At 48.2% G+C, this 20,615-nt stretch overlaps 1 protein-coding gene across 1 annotated transcript in view; it reads right to left on the bottom strand.

Annotated features, from left to right (window-relative positions):
* Positions 1-20,083, bottom strand: part of LOC135816287 (uncharacterized) — a 36,799-nt gene extending 16,716 nt beyond the window's left edge. Inside the window, exons 1-6 of the mRNA XM_065329653.1 lie at positions 19,756-20,083; positions 16,066-16,437; positions 12,817-13,002; positions 5,405-5,656; positions 4,250-4,753; positions 2,579-3,010 (exon numbers count right to left, since the gene is read on the bottom strand). Of these exons, the coding sequence (XP_065185725.1) occupies positions 2,579-3,010; positions 4,250-4,753; positions 5,405-5,656; positions 12,817-13,002; positions 16,066-16,437; positions 19,756-19,822 (1,813 nt within the window). The 5' untranslated portion in view covers positions 19,823-20,083. The remainder of the gene's footprint in view (positions 1-2,578; positions 3,011-4,249; positions 4,754-5,404; positions 5,657-12,816; positions 13,003-16,065; positions 16,438-19,755) is intronic.
* Positions 20,084-20,615: the final 532 nt, after the last annotated feature.

Raw genomic sequence — 20,615 nt, 5'->3', positions numbered from 1 at the left:
TGCAAGTCACAACGACACGAGCACAGTCGTCGCGTGTACAGACTCAGTTGTGACCAGCGATCGAGCGTGGGAGTCAAGTACCCTACTCAAGTGCGCATGCTCGGCTTGCTGCATGCACTGTCTGTAGATCTACAGCAGATTGCCGGTGTGATGCACTACATGTACAGCGCAGTCATTTTATGTGTAAGAGACAATGTCGGCTATTTTGAAACGGCAATGACAGCTTCATCCATAAACGCGGAGCGTGGGGAATGTCTTTGGCGAATGAGAGCTGTTGCATTGGCTAGCTGAACATCCCAGCAAGCGGGAATGTGCTGGATATCGATACTAAACACCCGTTCATCGCGGTGGTGAGTCTGAACAGACCCCGAGGTACGACAGCTTCGTATACTAAATGTGTACAGTGCGTATGGTAAAACAAGTCGATACTGGTTTCCAGAGAAATGTTGTTATCTATGTACAATATCCACCAATATCCTTTATCTAGGGCCCAAAGGCTATCCAGTCCACCAGGATTTGTGGCCTTACTATTTTTCGTTTTCTCCGCATTTTGGGTTGAAATCTGAACATAAAAAGTAGCACTGATGACGTCATTCAGCTCATAATTTAAATTTGATATTGGAAATCGATGAAAACTAACCCAATGTATCAACACAGAAGATTTGGTTGAAAAATATTAATGTATGCCAAAGTTATTACCAATACAAGTTTTGTACACACATGATTGTTTCGGGGTAAACAAGTTAGTTGTTTACGATAGGATTATATTCTCACCTGGCCATTGTAGGCAAATCATAAGAACCACGACATCTAAAGGATGCTGCATGAAAGTAGGCAGCTGCGAGATGCGTATCTCGCGCATACTCTTGCATGGCTACGTAATGCATTACATCATAATACAACAATGATCACCTTATTATACCTGAGTGGTGCATGATCACCCGTGGAGGGAGAGAGACACGGTTAGCTAGCATGAGTACACAAGGTGTTTGGAGCGTTGTTTGCACGGACAGCGGCTGACAAGCAACTGAAAAGCAACTGACGAGCGGAAAGTATGGCCAAAACTGCTTCCACCTATACTGTTTAACCCGTGGTCTTGGAAGTGATCCCACTTATGGGCCCACCACACCCGAGTCAGCAAGTTAGCGAGGACAAGGTGCAGAAAAAGGATAAACGGTATCAAGGTATCCTCCCCGAGATCAAACTGCATTTAGGGCCTGGTCAGGCTGCGGCAAAAACGAAATAATCCTGTGATTATAATCCGAATCTCCATAGTAACTTGCCGCCAGAGCGGCAAAATCGAGAGTTGACACTCCAAAAAAAAAGCAAGAACGGACCACGCTTTTCCGCTCCAAACAGGAGTTTGACGCTGATACGCCATTGACGCTGATATACACTGATTTTTTCATCTTGATATCGAGGAGCTAATTGGCCACGGACAACAACACAACTCATAAGGATGGTTGCAAGGATTGCACTGAAGGTGTTGGCGACCCCCAAGGTGAAGGAATTCGACGTGGTTCGTGGAGATTACCACTTGACGCTCGAAATGAAGTTTGATTTTTCATTCTCCCCATGTGTGTAGTGTGATTGCGATTCTAATCCTGGACGCTTTTCTTTTTGTCAGGCGTCGAAAATTTGCCGCAGTCTGACCAGGCCCTTAGCCCTGCCCCCAGTTAGGGTAATATTTACTACTAGTGTGGGTAGCTAAATCAGAGTCACACACACACACACACACACACACACACACACACACACACACACACGTATGCAGACATGGACGCACGTACGCACACACACACACACACACACACACACACACACACACACACACACACACACACTTGTACTTGTTGCTCACTGCCAAAACTGGTCACGTGGGTCTCCCCGGGAGAGGGGAGAGAGACTAAAAAGGAATCTTGGAAAGATGACTCAATTGGCTATTGAACCGCCCAACGGCCGACACCCCCTGAAATCCCCAAAACTCTGGGTGGACTTGAAAATAATCCCACTTATGGGCTCACCACACCTCAGTAAGTGGGTGAGGACAAGGTGCAGAAAAAGGATTGACGGCATCAGGGTATCCGTCCTGGGATCCAACTGCAGGTACCCCTGCCCCCAGTGAAGGTAATACTTGCTACTAGTGTGGGTGGCTAAATCAGAGTGGATCTGATACAAGCTTCACTAGCACCATGATTACACAAGAGTTAATCTAGCCAGAAGTAGTCCATGATTAACAGGTATGTATACTTCAAATAGAAAGTATATGAACCCTGAAACCAACAAAGGTGGTAGGTACAACATTACACCTTCAAGCAGCCGAGCCCGTTGGCAACAGACCCAACACTATCCGGCATAAGTGTACCCACCAACCGAACTAGCTGGCACACACATGTACACACAAACACACACACACACATACACACACATGTACACACACACACATACGTACACGCGCTCTCGCACACACACACACACACACACACACACACACACACACACACACACACACACACACACACACACACACACACACACACACATACACACACACCGTATGTCAGACAGGATTACATACCTGGGACTTTAAGCTCCATGATTTGACGGAGCTGCACAGTATGGTAGTGCTCGTGAGCAAACTGCACTGAATAGTTTCCAGCAGTCCGGTTGTTTGCCGTGAATGTCCATGTCAAGGATATGTAGCAAGGTGAACCACCAGGCTGGTGAAATTCCGGGTTGTCTGTATATTGATCCTGCTGTCCAGTTCGATACCACACTATGCCAATTTCCTGAGGATCCATCTCATTCACCAAAAGGCTGACTGTCAAGCTGACCAGTGAGCCATTTGCTCGCTCAATGACTTGGTATGCTGGTAGCACCCCGCCCGGAGCTTGAGGGCAGGCGGACCCTTCAACAATGCCGCACCGTACAAAACTGGCGTTGGAGATTGTTGATCCTCCGGTTTGAAACTTGAACGTCCTGGTAGTATACCTGGAGCATGGGTTTTTTTCTGTAGTGAAAAGAGCAAATCAACAGACACGTGCCCTATGTAGACTGGCCTCTCTGAGCAAAAATGTGTACTGTAGAACGGGTAATTTTAGCGACGTAAAAACCCTAGCGAATTTAGCGATCGACTCATTTTCGCTAAAGTTTCAAGTCGCTAATCCGTTGAGACATTAGTAGTGCACTGGTGGTCCGTGAGTAAAATCGCTGCAAATCGCTAAAATAAAACGTCGCTAACCGGTTGACAATGAGAAAACGCTAAAATTAATAGTCGCTAAAATAATTAATTACCCGTTCTACAGTACTTCATCTATGTAGTGACGCTCACGAACTATGTCTACGCGTGCTGCATCATAGATAGTCGTTGCGCACACTTTGTACGCTCGGCTGTTGTGCGCACGCACTGTGTTTACGCATACTACACGTGCGTACAGCTTGCGACTCCGGATATGCGCGAGTCGACTTGCTGTTTTGGGATGCGTTTCGGAGACTGTTCTTCGGTAGTGATAAGGAGTTTTCATCTCTCTCATTCTATTGTAGCTCTGGTTGACAAACTAATAATTTATGTACGTATACCTCCGAAAAATTACATGAAGGGAATGCACCACCAGAACAAACACGTGATAAAGTTATCACGTGTGATTACGTGGTTTCCTGCAAATTTCCGCACCGCTCCATACTTTTTAGTGTTGCGTGAACTTGAGGCGCGTAAGAGTATTCTTGCTGCTTCTCTACCAGCCCCAGTATAAACTCTGGCTTCGTTTTCGTTCTTGCTCACTCCCATGTAACCACTGATGATAACGGGTGAAAAGCTTCTGGTGTTATGACATTGACGTTGTTGTTTGTATATAGTGCACGGCACTTGGTTACGAAACCATGACGGCCTACACCGGACACAACACGGACATACGATGATCTTGACCCCCGGAAATACTACTACTGAGCAAACCATTTTTACGGGCAGAAAACAATTCCAATATGAGCACACACGTAATTGAAGAGAGAGGACAGAAGACGGTTCAGCCGCATGTACAGAGCATTCAAAGATGGCACGGCAGCGTGCGCCACGGGTCAGCAGCATGTACGACAAAGAGACGCAAGCGCAGCAGCAGGTACGACAAAGAAACACGAGTGCAGCAGCATGTACGACAAAGAGCTACATGCGCAGCCACACACGTACAACGAAGAGCTACAAGCGCAGCCGCGTGTACAACATGATTGTCAGCCACGTAGACCAAAACCTTACGTCTGCTGTAGGTCACGTCGTAGCTGAGTGATCCGAACATTGACGTCAGCGTGCAACGGTAACAAGCGGAGAATGCTTGGCAGCCGACACCCAAGTCATTCCAGCCTGTCGTTTCACTGGTTACATTTCGAGTAGCCGTGCTCTTACTGGATTTGTTAAGGGCGAGCAAGCACGGATCAGGGTCACAGACGCCAGGGTCGCCAGAGCTGTCACACGCATCCTTAATAGCCTCTGCCGTCGGGTAGGATCGATATGCACCTCTGGGCCAATTGCACGGGTTCGACGATATCAGGTTTGTAGTTGAGTTGAAGCAACCACCTTTGGCAGGGTCTGCAACCGTCCAGGTCAAACTTCCTGGTGGATTACTTTGCTTCAGTGGACACGTTACCAAATGGGGGTCGGTCCAGCTGACTTGGACACATTGACCTAGCTGGCAGGGGGCCCATTGGGGTTTGTTATGGAGGCAGGCCAGGGGAGAAGAGGTAAGGTCGTAGCTCTGCGGATCTGCACACGACAACACAGAGAGAAAACCTCCAGATACGGGGGGGGGGGGGGGTCGACCTATAACCGGGGTCGACGTATAACCGGTAAAATACGGTATTTGAAATTTATTTTCGAAGACGGAAGTCCGCAGCAGCTCAACAAGTGCACGTCTTTCTCCGAAGCGAACGCGAACGCGTACTCGTACCGGTGCGGTGCTATAGAGCTAGATAGATCTACATTCAGTGCGGATCGTAGTCTCGCATGTTGTATATCTATGTACAAGACTACAGTGTACCACTTGAAGCTGCATAGATAGCGGACCGCTCTGGCCTGGGCAGACTGGGCCATAGTATGGGCGCGCAAGTCGCATGGGTTAGCTTAGTGGTCACACCTGAACTACGGTCGGAAAAATTGGGGGGGGGGGGGGTCGTTCGACCCCCCCCCCCCCGAACCCCCTGGATCCACCCCTGCAGAAAATAGTCATCATATGCATAGTGTTTTCCTCTCTCATTGCTTTTTCACCCTGGTGTTCTGCTGGCATGGTCCATGTTTTATGGTATTTTATACTATTTATACTATTTCCGGCATTTCGAGACGGCGAAAGTTTCGAGAACGACCAAAATTTGTTGATTTACCGTAAAAAAAACCACCAGAGTATAGAGTGCTACTCACATTGCACGATGACGTTATACGAGTGCCCGCCGCAGGTAACCATACCGGCATCGCTCTGTGCCACACTGCCCATGTACAGCTGAAACGCCCCGCCAGGCGCCACGCTCGGGCAGCTTGCCTGGCCGCCGCCGGGACCTGTGGCCCCGGCGGCGACGAGCAGGTTGTCTGGGTCGGTGTAGTTCAGCGGACAACTGGTATTGACTGTAATTGTTACCACTCCGGACTGTGCCGGCTGGACTTGCTGGTTGCAGGCTGCACAGAATAGAACGTAAGCGCGCAGAAAGAAGAACCAATCGAGCCCAATCCCTGCAGCTGCAAGCTGTAACGCAAAATGTGAATTTGAGGCTTCTCACAATATCTCTCTTGTAAAGTGAACACTTCCATTCTCTGCACCCCATGGTGGCGTACGAAAACTACACGACACTTGAAGATAACGATTGTTATACCCTGAAGACTGATCCTGTCCAACGCCACAGCATGACATGGCCACAAACCGGCTCACCCAGTTGCTGGAACCAGTCCCGTTGGAGCGGTTACTAGCACTTTCTCATGCTGTCAAAGATGCTCATGAGCTTGTGGCTGGCACGAGGGAATTTGGGTAGGGCAGCAGGAAGCAAAGCAATCAAGCTAGCGCTATTTCTACTACTTCAGTAGTATGCTCAGCTCTGACGTAGCTAGCCTGTTCACTGCTGTACAGCAGGGAGTAGTAAAATATCGACTCCCCGGGAGTTGTAAAATACCGACTCAGTGTTGTACAATGATGCACATCATGGCTCAAGGAAACAATTTGTTTGCGATTACAGATGTTAAATGCGACGATGACACACTCCCAACACACGCGAGGCCAAGGAACTTTTCAGAATACTGTTGTTCAGTGCTACAGCAGATGTGCAATGAAGCTTTAAATGGCAAGGCACCCATTTCCGAGTCTTTGATCTTGACCTCAAAGTTATGGGCACCTCGGTCTACCTGGGAACATGAGGGTGAGTTTTAGTGGAAATGTTGCTACTTTGGAAGTACTCTTTTGCCAATTTCTGTGGAAATAGTTCTGACCTCAAGCAAGATCTGACTGGTCGAACGAAGTCGCTAGGTTTCGTTGCCGGATGAGGTAATGGCTACATTATGGACTATGGTCTGAGTCTGTGCAGCTGTGCTGATAGAGTAGGGCATTTTGCAGCCGTCCATTTCTGGCACCCCCTCACTGTACATAATACCCTCACTGTACATAATACCCCCCCCCCCCCCCCACTGTACATAACACTGTACAGGGCGCGAAATAATGGTCGGACATCGGACAATTTCCGACCGTTTACGGTCAGTTTCCCGATGTTTTTATACACATCCGGACAAAGTGTCCGCGCACTTTTTTGCAAAGTACAAAAAAGAAAAAGGCACGTCAATCCTTTGTCTCATAGTCATTAGTGATGTCGTCTGGCAAGAGAAAGCCAAGCACGGCTGACTCCGGGTGCTCAGCTTGGAAAGAAGCCCAGAGCAGTCAAGACGACCACTTGTGACAAGTGGGTTGCTGAGTATGATAGGGAGCTTTCAATTTACTTCTGTTTGGCTGAGCTATGAGTACGAGCGCAGTCCCTCAGATCGTAGCGTTGTGGAAAATTTGAAGTGTAAGATGTGTTCCGTTTTTGCTGATAAAATTCGCAGCATCAAGAATTTTTCTGACTCCTTCGTCGTTGGCTCAAGGCACCTGAAAACATCAGCCTACAGAGATCATGCTGCTTCTGAAATGCATCGCCGTGCCATGGCATTGTTTGGCAAGGAGCCGTGAGTCAAGCGGAAACCCAATAGAGTATGCGCCAATCGCTCGAGCCTTGTGCAAACTTGACGACGCAGCAGCAGCCAAGGTCGGACTCTTTTCACGTCATGATAACATTTTGATGGTATTAATTCTACACTGAACACTGTGTGATTTGATGTGAAATTTTGCATGTCCGGACATGTCCGGCCATTTTTGCAACTGGCAGGACATTGTGTCTGAGCACATTTTAATCCTTAGCGCATGCCCTGCTGTACATACATGTAATACCCCCCCCCCCCCTCACTGTACATAACACCCCTCACTGTACATAATACCCCCTGTGCTCTCCTACCTATATGCTGTACCTCTCCTCCAATGCGGTGAGACCCTTGACAGGCGATCAGCCTTCATCCAGCCCACAAGTTTACAATGGAGGAAGAGAACTGCCCTTTCCTGATGCGTGGATAAGACAGTTCTGCTCAGAATCATTCCTACAATTGCATATGCCGAAAGCCCGCATTCAAAGGCCTATCGTCAGGCGAAATAGCACGTCATAGTACATTCGAGATCAGCGGGAAGAAGATGACGACGTCCACTAATTTAGTATCTGTGTACACGAATCTGCTGTGTGTGATACTCTGTGTGTCAGCTATGGCATCATCGCCTGTGGTTCCATGCCTAGCATGTACGTCTGAACCATCCTGCAAAGTTCGAATGACGTAGGTTGAGCGATCGCTCCGCGAAACATACTTTTTGAAATTCTCTTCATAGCATATCTTCCACCATTGAAATTTCGAATTTCTTCGAATTTTTTGCTGAGAGGGGTGGCTTGCAACCTCGATATGGCTTGTTCCAGGCATGCTTTGGAGCCATCGCCTGTTGAAACAGTGGCGGGAAGCTGCCCTGCAACTGTTCCAACAGGAAATTAATCGATCCGAGAAAGCGCGAGTCCGCGAATCTCGGTTGAATATTGAGTATTTCAAGCCTTTTCACGACGAAGATGGAGTTCTTTTTGGAGATGGACGTCGCGGCAAAGGACATGGTGTCCGACTTCTGGCGTCTGGTGAAGCCAGGGATCATTTGTCCAGTCAGGTCGGCAGCCTAACCGTCGGTAAGCTTGTGTTTGGATCCCGTTCTGCTCGATGTGGTAGATCACAAACAATTTCATATCGCACAAATTGATCTCAGCATCGTGCGTACGGTATTTTATATTCAGAAAAGCCCAAAGTGTCTCTGTGTGGCCGTCCTATGCCACGAGAAACTCCAATCAGGCTCCTATGTCCTCTGCCTTCATGATTGAATGTCCACTTCGTTTGAACAACGAACACAATAATCGAGGACAGCTTTGCAATGAAAAATACAGCTATACTGGAGCTGAAAAAAAGAAGAAAAAAACGTGCTCAGGATGAGACTCGAGTACACGCATACTCTCCCAGCAGGTGAAACGCAATTTTTTGTGAAAAATGCGTGTCGCCGACTGACCAGTAATTCCGCCTGACGACGCAAGCTGAGACTCATGCAGCATGTAACGTTATCAAGTTGCATATAGTGTTGTTTGAATTTCGGGATCTGGCTATTGTAGGCAAAATGTCCTCACAAAGCACAAGCTGTAGCAGATATGAAGAGTCTTTAACCAAGAGTACGGAACACTTGCCAACAGTGCTCTTATAAAAAGTATTCTATGGGCCAGGCGGTGCAATGCCATCTCTCTCTTTTTCTCTCTCCCTCTCTCCCCCCCCCCCCTCTCTCTCTCTCTCTCTCTCTCTCTCCCTCCCTCCCTCCGTCCTCCCTCCCTCCGTCCGTCCTCCCTCCCTCCGTCCTTCCTCCCTCCGTCCCTCTCTCTCTCTCTCTCTCTCTCTCTCTCTCTCCCTCCCTCCCTCCCTCCCTCCCTCCCTCCCTCTCTCTCTCTCTCTCTCTCTCTCTCTCTCTCTCTCTCTCTCTCTCTCTCTCTCTCTCTCTCTCTTTCCCTCCCTCCCTATGCCTCTATCTCTCACTATCTCTGTTTCTCTGTCTTTGTCTGTCTGTCTGTCTGTCTGTCTGTCTGTCTGTCTGTCTGTCTGTCTGTCTGTCTGTCTGTCGGTCTGTCTGTCTCTCTTTGTCTTTCTGTCTGTCTGTCTGTCTGTCTGTCTGTCTGTCTGTCTGTCTGTCTGTCTGTCTGTATGTATGTATGTATGTATGTATGTATGTATGTCTGTGTCTTTATCTCTGTCTCTCTCTTTCTCTCGTTCATTTAAATTCGCGATGCAAATCGCCAACACCATGCATCCAAACTCACTCGCCAACACTGTGCCAATCTGCGTGTTTGCAGAGAAGGACTTGCCGGCAAACCTGGAAACTGCACTCTCAATGTATCGGAACCAAATTGCAGAGCTACAGAGCCAGAAATGGAAAGGCAAGACCATTGTGCCTTATCTGTTCGGTGATTACGAGTTCCAAACAATGAACTACGGCTTGTCGGGTTCCAGTGGCGTAAGGCCTTGCCTCCATTGCTTGTGCACAAGGAAAGATATGCAGGTCCCACCAGAGAACCGTGACGTACAGTATGGAGCACGGTCCTTAGAGAAGATGGCGGAGGACTACACACAGTTCACAAGCGCAGGTGCTCTGCTGTCAAAGGCAAAGCTGTTTAACCCTCTCACTACCAGCCATTCAAATATCTCGATGCAATAGGCGATCACTAAATATTTCGTCACACGCTCAAATATTGTCGGATTATTACAAATGAGGGCTCTTCGTCTTCAGAAAGACCTTGACTATCGACTGCAACTATCGCTTTCACTCCTTGGTGCATAATTGGCGCACAACGAAGTATTCTTGTAGACTGTAAATTGACTCAATTGCGAAAATAATGGGTAGTGAAAGGGTTAACAACACAATCAGACCAGTCCTATTGCCAGTGTCTGTTGCGAGCGCCATCATTCCAGTGCTGCACCTAGACCTCGGTGTATTCCCGCGGATCTTCGATGTATTCACACGCGAGGTCTGTCTTCCGAACATGCAGCTTGCAGAACAATGCGATGCTGAAGAGCGAGACAGTGAACGATTTAGAGCCTTATCAACTGCACATCACAAGTTGTCTGGCTGCAAAACAGCGTTCTCAGAAGCAACAGCGAAAGCCACCGCTCTGGAGAATCATCTGCACTTCCTCGTTTTGTTTGGCCAGCAACAGGGCATGGCAATAGAAGCACTCGCAGGCGTGCTACAACGGGAGGTTGAGCAAGCACAGGCCGACACAGAGCAGTGTAGTTCGCAGCTGAAGATTGCTGAAGACGAACTGGCCAAGTTGCGCCGCAGCAAGGATGTTCTTGGCCCGTGCGAAGCGTCCGTAGAGCCAGTACTACAGAAGAACATTATCCATCGGCAGGCCTATCACGGCGGTGCTTTCGTAGGGAACCATATCCACCGTGCCCTCAAGCCCGCCATGATCACAGCTATCACTGAGGCCCCAGCAATTGTCATTGGAGATCGGTGCCCAGCTCTGCGGAATGACGCTCAAGTAGTCAGTGAGCGGTACAAGTCCCTGTTCAGCCAGTACGCAGCGTGCAGATCTTCCTTCAGCCATTGCAACAATTGTGGAGAGAAGGAACTGCAGCAATCGGAGCTCTCCATTGTCTCGTTCTTACAGAAATGTCGGAGCGAGGTGGTGGAGAGAGGCTTAGGTCACATCACTCCAAAGCTGCACCTCCTTGAGGAACACACTGTGCCGCTGATGCGGAGAGTGCACGTCGGGCTTGGTCTACTGTCGAAACAGGGCGCGGAAGGAATTCACGCCGAGTTCAACCTGCTCGAGAAGAGATATGGTTCCATTCCCGGCGAGCTGGAGCGCCTGCATGCTGTTGCAGAACAACACCTCGTATGCACCCTGCCAGACGTTGCAGATCAACGGCCCAAAGTTCGATCGAAGCAGCGGACTGCTCCATCGCAGGCAGATCAACCAGCCAGTCCGCCTACATGCAAAGCCAGAGTAAGGACCAACTGTTCACTTCTACTTCCTCCAATAACAATAATTCTTCTTCTTGATGTTTTCGACAGCATGACTTCTGTTCTTACTTCTTTGTTGTTTCAAAAATGTTTGGGTTTAGACCGACTTTACAAAGAAACTACTACTTCCTCCGCGTCATCGAAATTGTCGCAGTTTGACTAGTGACTTGTCACTTGTTACTGACAACTCCATAAACTAAGCCATTCGAAACTTATTACACAGTATGATAGTCTGAAGACTAGAGTAACGTTCTAGGACAATTGGACTGAGAGTTTTCATGCAGAGATGAAGTCCTCGTCGTCGCTGATGTCAATGGACGCAAAAATATCGTTCCCAAATATTTCAAGGAAGGTTGAAAGTTGGTCGCGCCTCATCTCAAACGCTTTGACTTTCTCCACAGGACAAGAGCTGCTATGCTTGTCGTCTGCTAGCTCTGGATGATTTCTACTTCACCACCAACGAAGCCTAGTAAGAATACACGATCGTTGCGAGGTCGGTTGATTACCGTCGGCGGAATCACCTCGGAATCACCTCGATCTTGAAAATAATGAACTTTTTTTTAGCCGTGGCATGCCCACAGCTCATGCAGGTAAGTGTAGTATCACGTCCAGCGCGCCCTCTTTTTCAGCACTGGTATACCATGCCATGGTACGGCACCTGCGCGTGCATCACTAGCACTACGTGTAGAGTCTACACGGCTCTTGCAGGTACAATCATGTACTAGTAGTGGTACTGAGTGTCTCAGCCAGAGCGACAAATTTTATCGCTGTTGCAGGCATTTAGTTTGCCGACCCCTCGATGTTTCTCCAAGCGCTGCCACTTGTTCCACGAAGTCATTCTCACCCCAGCTAAGGTAAAGCAGTGATGGGGCTTGAGTGAATGGCCATAAGCACGAGAAATATGCAGGCTGCAACACCTGACTGATCTCAGCGAGTCGAAATTACCAGCGCAGCGACATCAGCGAAGAAATTGCGTCTAGTTCAAAAATTCCAGCTTCCAATAACAGAAAATAGAACTTTGCCGTCACCCTATACTGATGACTATCGCCTATGTCCGATCCCTTGCCTCTGGTACGAGTGCTGGTGAGTAAATACCGCATTTTACATCAAAAGTCAAACTGCGACAATTTCGATGACGCGGAGGAAGTAGTCTTTGTGGTCCACTTCACAACAATAACACACACAGAAGTCTCTGCTGTGAGCACGGTGGCTCGGCTAAACTACTAAATCCGGCGAAATTGTATAATTCTACATGTTGTACTAACTCGAAAGGATTTCAGTAAATCCGCAGCGATTTCCAAATTTTCGCCGCCATCTTGTTAGATGTCCACTGCGTAACAGCCGTGAGATCCCCATACTTTTTAAGCTTGCAAAACGCGTCGTAGGATAGATTTTCAGAATTTCCATTTATGAAATGAATTGGTGCGGCTTTGGTCATACATGCCGCACCGTTGCGACGTCCCTGCTATAATCTATCTCTAATATTCATATGTTGAGGGAAGGAACAGGGAAAAGTCTGAATAAGACATTGACTGTCACGAGCGTGATGAAGGCAAGTTATCCAATGAAGACCGCACGCCGCACCAACCCATAGCCACAGTTGCATGCTCTTGCGGGTCATGGACTCTTGCCGACATACATGCACACGGCTGATTCATTCCTTTTTCAGTCGACTCACCGATCTCGCAGCGATCTCCATGAAATCCTGGCGGGCAGCTGCAGTGTACCAGCGGATTCTGACGTGGAAAAGAGCCCCACAGTGCTTTCACTTCAGCTGGCTCCCGGGGTTTTGTGTCGGCGTTGTAACAAACACCCTTGTTCTCGCATCTGAACCTCGGGAGCGTCGAGTTGCACAGATCGTGGACTAAATTCAATGCATGGAAAAATTCAACACATCACACCATACAGTGTACACATGAATAAGTACTAAAACTTCGACACATTTATACCATACAATGAACACATGAATAAGTACTAAAACCTCGACACATTTATACCATACAATGAACACAGTCATGAATAAGTACTAGAACGGCAAGCAGCAGCTTTCGGCCTGTGGATCAATAGAGCAATTGAACTTCCACCATATGCGCTCTCTGCGTGTAGAGACTACTAGAGAGCACATGTGATGGAGGTGGAGTAACTTTACATGAAAACAGTCATATTGGCACTGAAGACCAGCCACATCCAACACAATCATAGTCAACCTTCCCAACAATGAATGAACCCGGCTATATTCGCAAAACGCAGCAGCCATGAACAATGTTACTGTTTTCGTTGCTCAAAGCAAACGCTGGACCAGTTGACTACAAACTTAAACCCAGGATGAATTGGAACTATGAATATCAATATTCCAGCCAATACGATTCCCACATAACAATGTCTGATAATTCAAACCTCGAACTGGGCATGTCCGGTTATTTAGAACTCCCATGGAATCCAAATACATAGAAAATGTGTGGGATTTGTGCTGATAATTCGAAGTTAACAAAGCATTACTCGAAGTTCACTGTACACCATACAAGTCAGTTCAGTGTGCATGCGCATGCTGTCCCGGCCAGTTAAACAAGTGTCCGTGAAATCTATATCTGAGATGTGACAGCGCAACTCTGAGTGACATTGCGAGCAGTTTTGATATACATAATGTCACTTATTAATATGTGGTGGATACACGTTTGGATAATTACAAACAAGGCCGGGCAGCTCGAGGTAGAGTGCTCAATGCACAAATGTGCAGAGCCGTATACACACACAACGGAGGCGAAAGGCCGTGCAGCTGTAACTTCAAGGTTTCGCGCATTTCAGCGATCATCAGACAGCGGCATCAAGTTACTATCGAATCCTCTACGAGCAGGCCTAGATATTTGGTGCTAGTGTGGAAGTTAGTGCATATGTGTGAAGTGTAGACTTGGCAATGGGATAGTGCTATTGAGCTGTTTGTGAGAGCTAATGGATTTAAGAGAGAATAGAGGCGATAACAGGGCCCCTGAGTATTACCAAGTCATCGAGGGCGATAGCGACAGTAGCGCAAGAATATAGCAGGCGCGAAGAGGGGGAGAAAAAGCACCATGGCGTCAAACCTGGTACAGGTGGCGCCATGTTGAAAACAACGTATGTAACTGATGGTGAGAGTTAGGACAGGTAATACTTGTTGTCGTGTCTGCATTTCAATACCAACTCCGACTTTTTGTTGATGTTGACAATTTTGTCTGCTTCCAGTATCTCCAATTTTTCAGCCAGGCATGGGGACACCGCTTGGTCGCGTTCGAGTAGGCCGGGGCCTTGGTAACGACGCCCATTTGACAGAGTGCGGAGTACGGTTCTTCTGCTTGAGCTTCCATATGCACTTGGACAGTTCCGTGCTTTTTTCCATTCTCTCATGCCTCGTCGTGCTCATGCCACTGTTGTATCTCTGTGTTAAAGGGTGGTTCCATTAGGCTGAGGTACTCGTGGCACTGCTCTCTTCCGGTGTGTTGGACTGTGGCCGTGTACACGATGCATCGTACTTGGCAGTCTGTGACCATGTTCTTATGTGACCATGTGGGTTGTACCATGTGATGTTGCGCCGCCTATTTTTTTCTTTCTTCGTCCTGTCTCCTCCTTCCTCTCGTCCGTATACTCGACTCGGTCCGCGTATCCACTCTCCCTCTCCGAGGGCATCGCCGTACGCTGGTGCCGATTCCTCAAATACGTGTCGGTCACTTGATATGTCTGTTAGTCGTCTGCAGATCGTCTTTGGCAATGGTTGGATGATGGATGATGGCCGGTGGGTGATTGGAAAGTTGGTGGACATAGAAGGGCTTGTTGTTCGGCTTACGGTAAGGTTGATATTTCCCGGTTGACAAATCCAGTGTCACATCCCAGGAATCTACCGTCTTCATGCCAGCTCTGATGGTCAGTTTAAAACCAAGATTTGCAAAAATCTGGCATATAGTCTTTCTGGCTCGGTCTGCTGCACTGCCCGTCGCATCTCTGATCACCGCTAATCCATCATCGCGGTACAGTCCGATGCCGGTCTGCGCTGTTGAACTTCTCCGATAGCTTTGCCAGTCAGGGCATATGTTCCGACCAGTTCGCAGACGTCTGCACTGTCAAAGCAGCTCATAGTCACGTCGAAAAGGTCCTCATTCGTCTTTCGTCATCCATTCCCGATCACCGTTGAAAAACAGGGACTTCCGCGAGTGCATGGTGATTTCTCTAACCTGCCGCGTGATGTCGCGTGTACTGTGTGGCGAAAGTGAGCACTTGTCCGAAGAGGTCCTCGGATATAGACGGATGAAATTCTGCAATATCAAAACAGATGAACGAGCATGTGGGTTTATTTTCCAATCTTCGGAACCACTAGATCACTGCTGTTGTGTTCTTCCACGAATTGATATTGAGTTCTGTTAGTTTTAAGGTTTGAACTAAACCCGAATCTTGCCATGGCAATATTTCACGTCACGTCGCACGTATAACTTTTAAAACCTCTAAAATTTACACGTAACGTGATATTTTCACCGCGCTTTTGAAAAAAGTAAAAACGTGTAACTTACTAAACCTCTCTAATATCGGCCCGCTTGAGCGGGCGGATATAGAGATGTATGGCCCGGTGAGGAAGGTCGCTGATTGGCTGTAGATGAGGCAACGGTCAGGTGGCATGTAATACTAGAAACATATTACATCTAAGGTACACAACACTGAAATTTCATTGAAATGATTTCTACCATAGTGGAACCTAATAATTTGCACACACATGCACATGCTTATCCTCGGAAACGCTCCCAATCATTGATACTTTATTTCGCTTGCACAACTGATATCACGCCGCAAGTTTCTACTTCCATAGCACAATTGTCTTCACCATGAGACCAATCCTTATACACAACCCTATTGTACATAAGCGTGTCACCGCGAACATGTCGATCATGATATTGTATACATATACCTGCATCAAACAGACGCATTGTGCCGGATGTGCGGAAGGTGCGCGCCACCGTACGGGCACTGTCTCGATAGACGGTCACGTTCCAATGCTGAAAGGGGTCCGAGGCCACCTCTGTCCCACCCTTGATGGTGACCAGCCAGGACTTGAAGCACGGCTCGCTGGGACGAGTCGTGACCTGCAGCATGTCGATGTCGTCGTCGGTGAGAATGCGCGACGGAGACGCCCAGGTCACGTCGCCGTACACCTGTCCTCTCACAGTCAGCGACAGGCTGAGAGGCCGCTGTGCTGCCGATTCAGAGAGATCAGTAGGCGAGAAGTGAAAGTCGACAACGAGCTTGTCGAGCGGCCACTTGCAGTCCGCGGCTTGCAGTTCTGTACACAACCAACATATAAAAAATTCGTTGAGACACGAGCTGCAGAGAGAGCTCAATGCCGTATACCGAGCTTAGAACATAACGGACACAGCAGAGGACGTTAAGGTTGGCTGCAAATCTGAGTTTTCATGCTGCGCGGCAATCATTGTGTTATGAATGCCTCGCGTCATGAAACTTGGAGTTGCAGCCAATCAACATCTATAATAATTTACTAGTTGCCGGAGAAATCGCTTGAGGTGCTGAGTGTCCGGCCACCTCGTTCGCTAGATATGACCAGGTACCACACAACAGCAGCCCTTCAAACACTGTCCGGTGTATCCCGGTATACACGTAGACCTTAGTTATCTGGGCACCGCGATTACGGCCCCTTCAGTCTACCTGGCACCCTATGGACGTGTTTTAGCGGAAATATTAGTGAGATTAAGCTGCACGTTATTTTGACGTGACGCGAAAGTTCCGCTTGCGTTATTTGGCTCGCGCATTGGAAACCAACGTGAGAGAGCTGCATCTCACGTCAACATTTTTAGCGTGTGTATACCAAATTTCGACCCATTTGACGTGAAATTGCACATCGCGTTAAGCCTAAAATCTAATTTTCACCAGTTGTAGTCTTCGGGGTGCTGAGTCGAATGGTCTTGGTCCGAGGAAGCTGGGACGCTCCCTTCCTCCTTTATTCCCAATCGAACTCGCGCACTTCCACCGAAACTGGGTGACTGCGCCCCTACTAGATGGGGATTTGTATGCAAAATGTCACTAAAAGCGCCATTTCGTTCTTATAAAAGCACGGATGACCGCCATTGGCCCATATGTTATAGTCTTTTGGATGCTGAGTCGACTGGTTTTGGTCCGAGAATGCTGCAATGCAGCGTTCCTCCTTTATTCCCAATCGAATATGGTTGAACAAGCGGTCACGTGCTCCTGCGTAAACCAGTCACCTGGTCACTGTGCCTAGCCTAGCGCCTGCAGGGTACAACTTACAGCCTGTTTGACCTTTTCGGGGTGCACTCCTGTCACTCGAGCTGAACCTTGGTGTGAAAGTTGTAGCTTGCTGGCGCGGTGACCAGGTGACTTGGCGGCAACATGTCGTACAGTATGCAACCCCCAGGTCATTCAGCAGGTCATCCGCGCATCACCGCATGCTGCACTACTCGTATGCTCTGTGCTGTGTGCTGTCCTCGCACGTACACAGGCACTTTCTTACTCGCTTCCTGAAAGCATTTCGTGACGTCAGCGGGGTTTACTATAGGCCCAGTATGTGTGTACTGATTTCTCTGATTTTCTCTGATTTTCTCTGATTTTTTCTCTGATTTCTCTGTTGTCGGAGTCTCTTGCTTAGCTCTGGTTTTGTTTCCCGATCGCATTCTTATAAAACTTGAAAAATTTCGAAGGGGGAGGGGAAAAGACCCAAGTGCCATCAGTATGACATATACATTGTGTGGCACATGTCGCATGCCGCACATCCGGTGCTGCAGAAAGTGGTCCTGTGAATGGGCCCTGAGGCCCGGGGTCTGTTCACTACGGTTTTGTCCTTTGTCAAGTGTCCCCAACCGAACGTGCGCACGCTCCGAGCATTGGCTACTTTGTACTCCAGATGACTGAGCCTGTGTGGCTACCTGGCTGCACGCTTTGACATCATCACTGCATTAGGTAGAACGCGCACGCACGTTCGACTGGGAATACCTGACGAACGATGGACCGCAGTGCAGCCCGCTCCTCAGACAAAGAGCATTCTACTCAGTGCCCCAAACTCTATGGACTCTGAGCCATTCATTTCACCGGCCTGCCCCTCATGATTAATACGATGTCTGCAGCTACAGACAGTGACTGCTCATCTGCGCTGCGAGCCTGTCTAAATGTGTCCGATCGGAGCAAGCAGCGCACAGCTAAGCGACCACTCCAAGCCAGCTAGCAGCTGCTGTGCAAACCCAGCATCAACTCTAGCAGCTAGTTTAACCCTCTCAGTGCCACGGGCGACTTTAGTCGCCCAAAATGAGTATGTGTGTACAAATAAATTCGTATCTCCACTTCTACACACAGGCGAGTTACAAACGACCACTCTAAGACCTTGGCTATCGACTCATCACATAGTTTTGTGTCCGTGAGGACATATATCGCCAGGGCGAAGCCTGAAGCGCGCGCGCTCGGACAAACAATTGTCGCCCGTAGAAAACATGACGCATGCGCATCGCGGGTTTCTCTATTTCTTTCGCGGCAACCCATGCGTATTGGGTATCAAAACATCGAGATTTTCAGTGGCTTTCAGGCCAACTTTGTCCGAATTTCGTGCGTTGAAAGTCGACTGCACTGTGATCGATCGCGCGCGTGAGAAAGTGCAGATGCTACGAAAATGCAGAAAACGGACTTCGCTCAGGCGCCGTCGCGAGGAAGACTATTTTCGCTGCATTTTCTCTTCACAGCTGTCTGCCTGGCCACGATATCTTTCCAGAGAGCCATCGTTTGTAAATATCCGTGGATATACAGCTGAGCTATGAAAAATTTGAGTTCAGCTCAACTGATCCCATTGGCACTGAAAGGGTTAATACAGTCAGACCTCGTTAGGACGAACACTGATAAGACGAACTTTCCATTAGTACGAACTAGAGCCAATCCTATGGTTGACCAGGCATCATATCAAGTCAAAATGATTCGTTTACGACGAACTCTTGTACGGTGAGCTTTCAAGAAGACGAACTGATTTCAAGCGGGATTTGAACAAAATCAGCGCATAGTACAAACTTTCAGTCCGCATGCGTGCACTGGCGCATGCGTGCACTGGCGCATGGCTGCAGGCCCGGCGGAACCGGTCCGGTTGGTCATGCCATGGTCCGGCGGACCAACCTTTTGGCCACCAGCGTATGTTTAATGCTGAGGAGGCCATGTGTATCTCCTCCATATCATACACAAACTGTATGAAAGGCTAGGGTATGGCCGGACCAATCAAAAGCTACTTCCGCCGGTCCTGGCCGCTGTAGTTTTTTCCCATAGTCGAGGCCTCTTGTACGGACAAAACGAATTGACAGCATGTTACAAGGCGGAGGACATGCTGCCCGCATCAATTCATTGCACATAATTGTACTTGCATACTTACGATACCTATTGCTGGCATATGCTATGAATAAATGCTTTACATGTGCCACAGCATGCACCGGCTTCACATAAATACAATCCATTATGATAATTATGCAATTATCATGCACATTATTTTGTCAGATCTGGACAAGAAGAACTCCGGATAAGACAAACAAACTTGTTCAGTCCCTTCAAGTTCGTCCTAACGAGGTTTGACTGTACTGTACCTTGAATGATTACGTCTTACCAGTGACGAGTGCGGACAGGTGCACGTAGAAGATGAAATAGCGCATCAGCGCAGCCAGCCGGGCCATTGTTTTCCCAATGGTCCACTGAGTGAATACTTCATCCGGAATCTGGCAGCAACTTCGCTTCCCTATGGCTAGGGCAGTAGGGGCTGGGCCGCCTTCGAAGCTGCCCTTGAGTGTCTTCTTCCAGGAAGCTTACCCCATCAGACGGTCTACTTTCTCTCAATAGTCGATGGACTCGAGCAGTGTAGGTCCGCTATTGGAAAGCCGGAGAAATTTAATTCGACGCATCGAACACCAAAAATAAATTATTGCTCCCAATTCCCGCCGAAATACTACTACACGTGTCCGCGTAGCACGAAAGCAGTTTTCGATCGTAAACTAGCTACTACTTGTTATTGTTGGGCCGGTGTCATGCCAGGACAGCTTCGGGCCCATACCAGCATACAGTGTGTGGCTTGGCAGTAGCTGGCCGGCTGTCTTCACGACCACAAACATGCACACACTCGGACTCAGACTCAGACATGCCCATCGCGGAAGCGATGATAGCGAACAGCCATGTAAATTGTTAGACATACATGGACATGATGTAGCAACTAATTACCATTGAATTACATGTACCGGTACATGTACTACAACTTGTAGTACTTACAGTAAATAGTGGATATAACGTGCCCCTTTGATTTTCGATAATTTATCACTATATCCGGTGCATCACTATAGCCGATTTGCATGTATGACTGACACATGCATGGCACATGACTGTGCATGAAATGATGCGTACATGCTGGAAAAACCATGAAAAGCAGCCACGTGTACATGTGGCTGCTTACACCATACAGGGAAGAATTTTCTCTCA

Source organism: Sycon ciliatum, chromosome 1 (assembly GCF_964019385.1).
Source record: "Sycon ciliatum chromosome 1, ocSycCili1.1, whole genome shotgun sequence".
Classification (NCBI taxonomy): Eukaryota; Metazoa; Porifera; class Calcarea; order Leucosolenida; family Sycettidae; genus Sycon; species Sycon ciliatum.
This window is presented reverse-complemented; position numbering and strand designations above follow the sequence as displayed.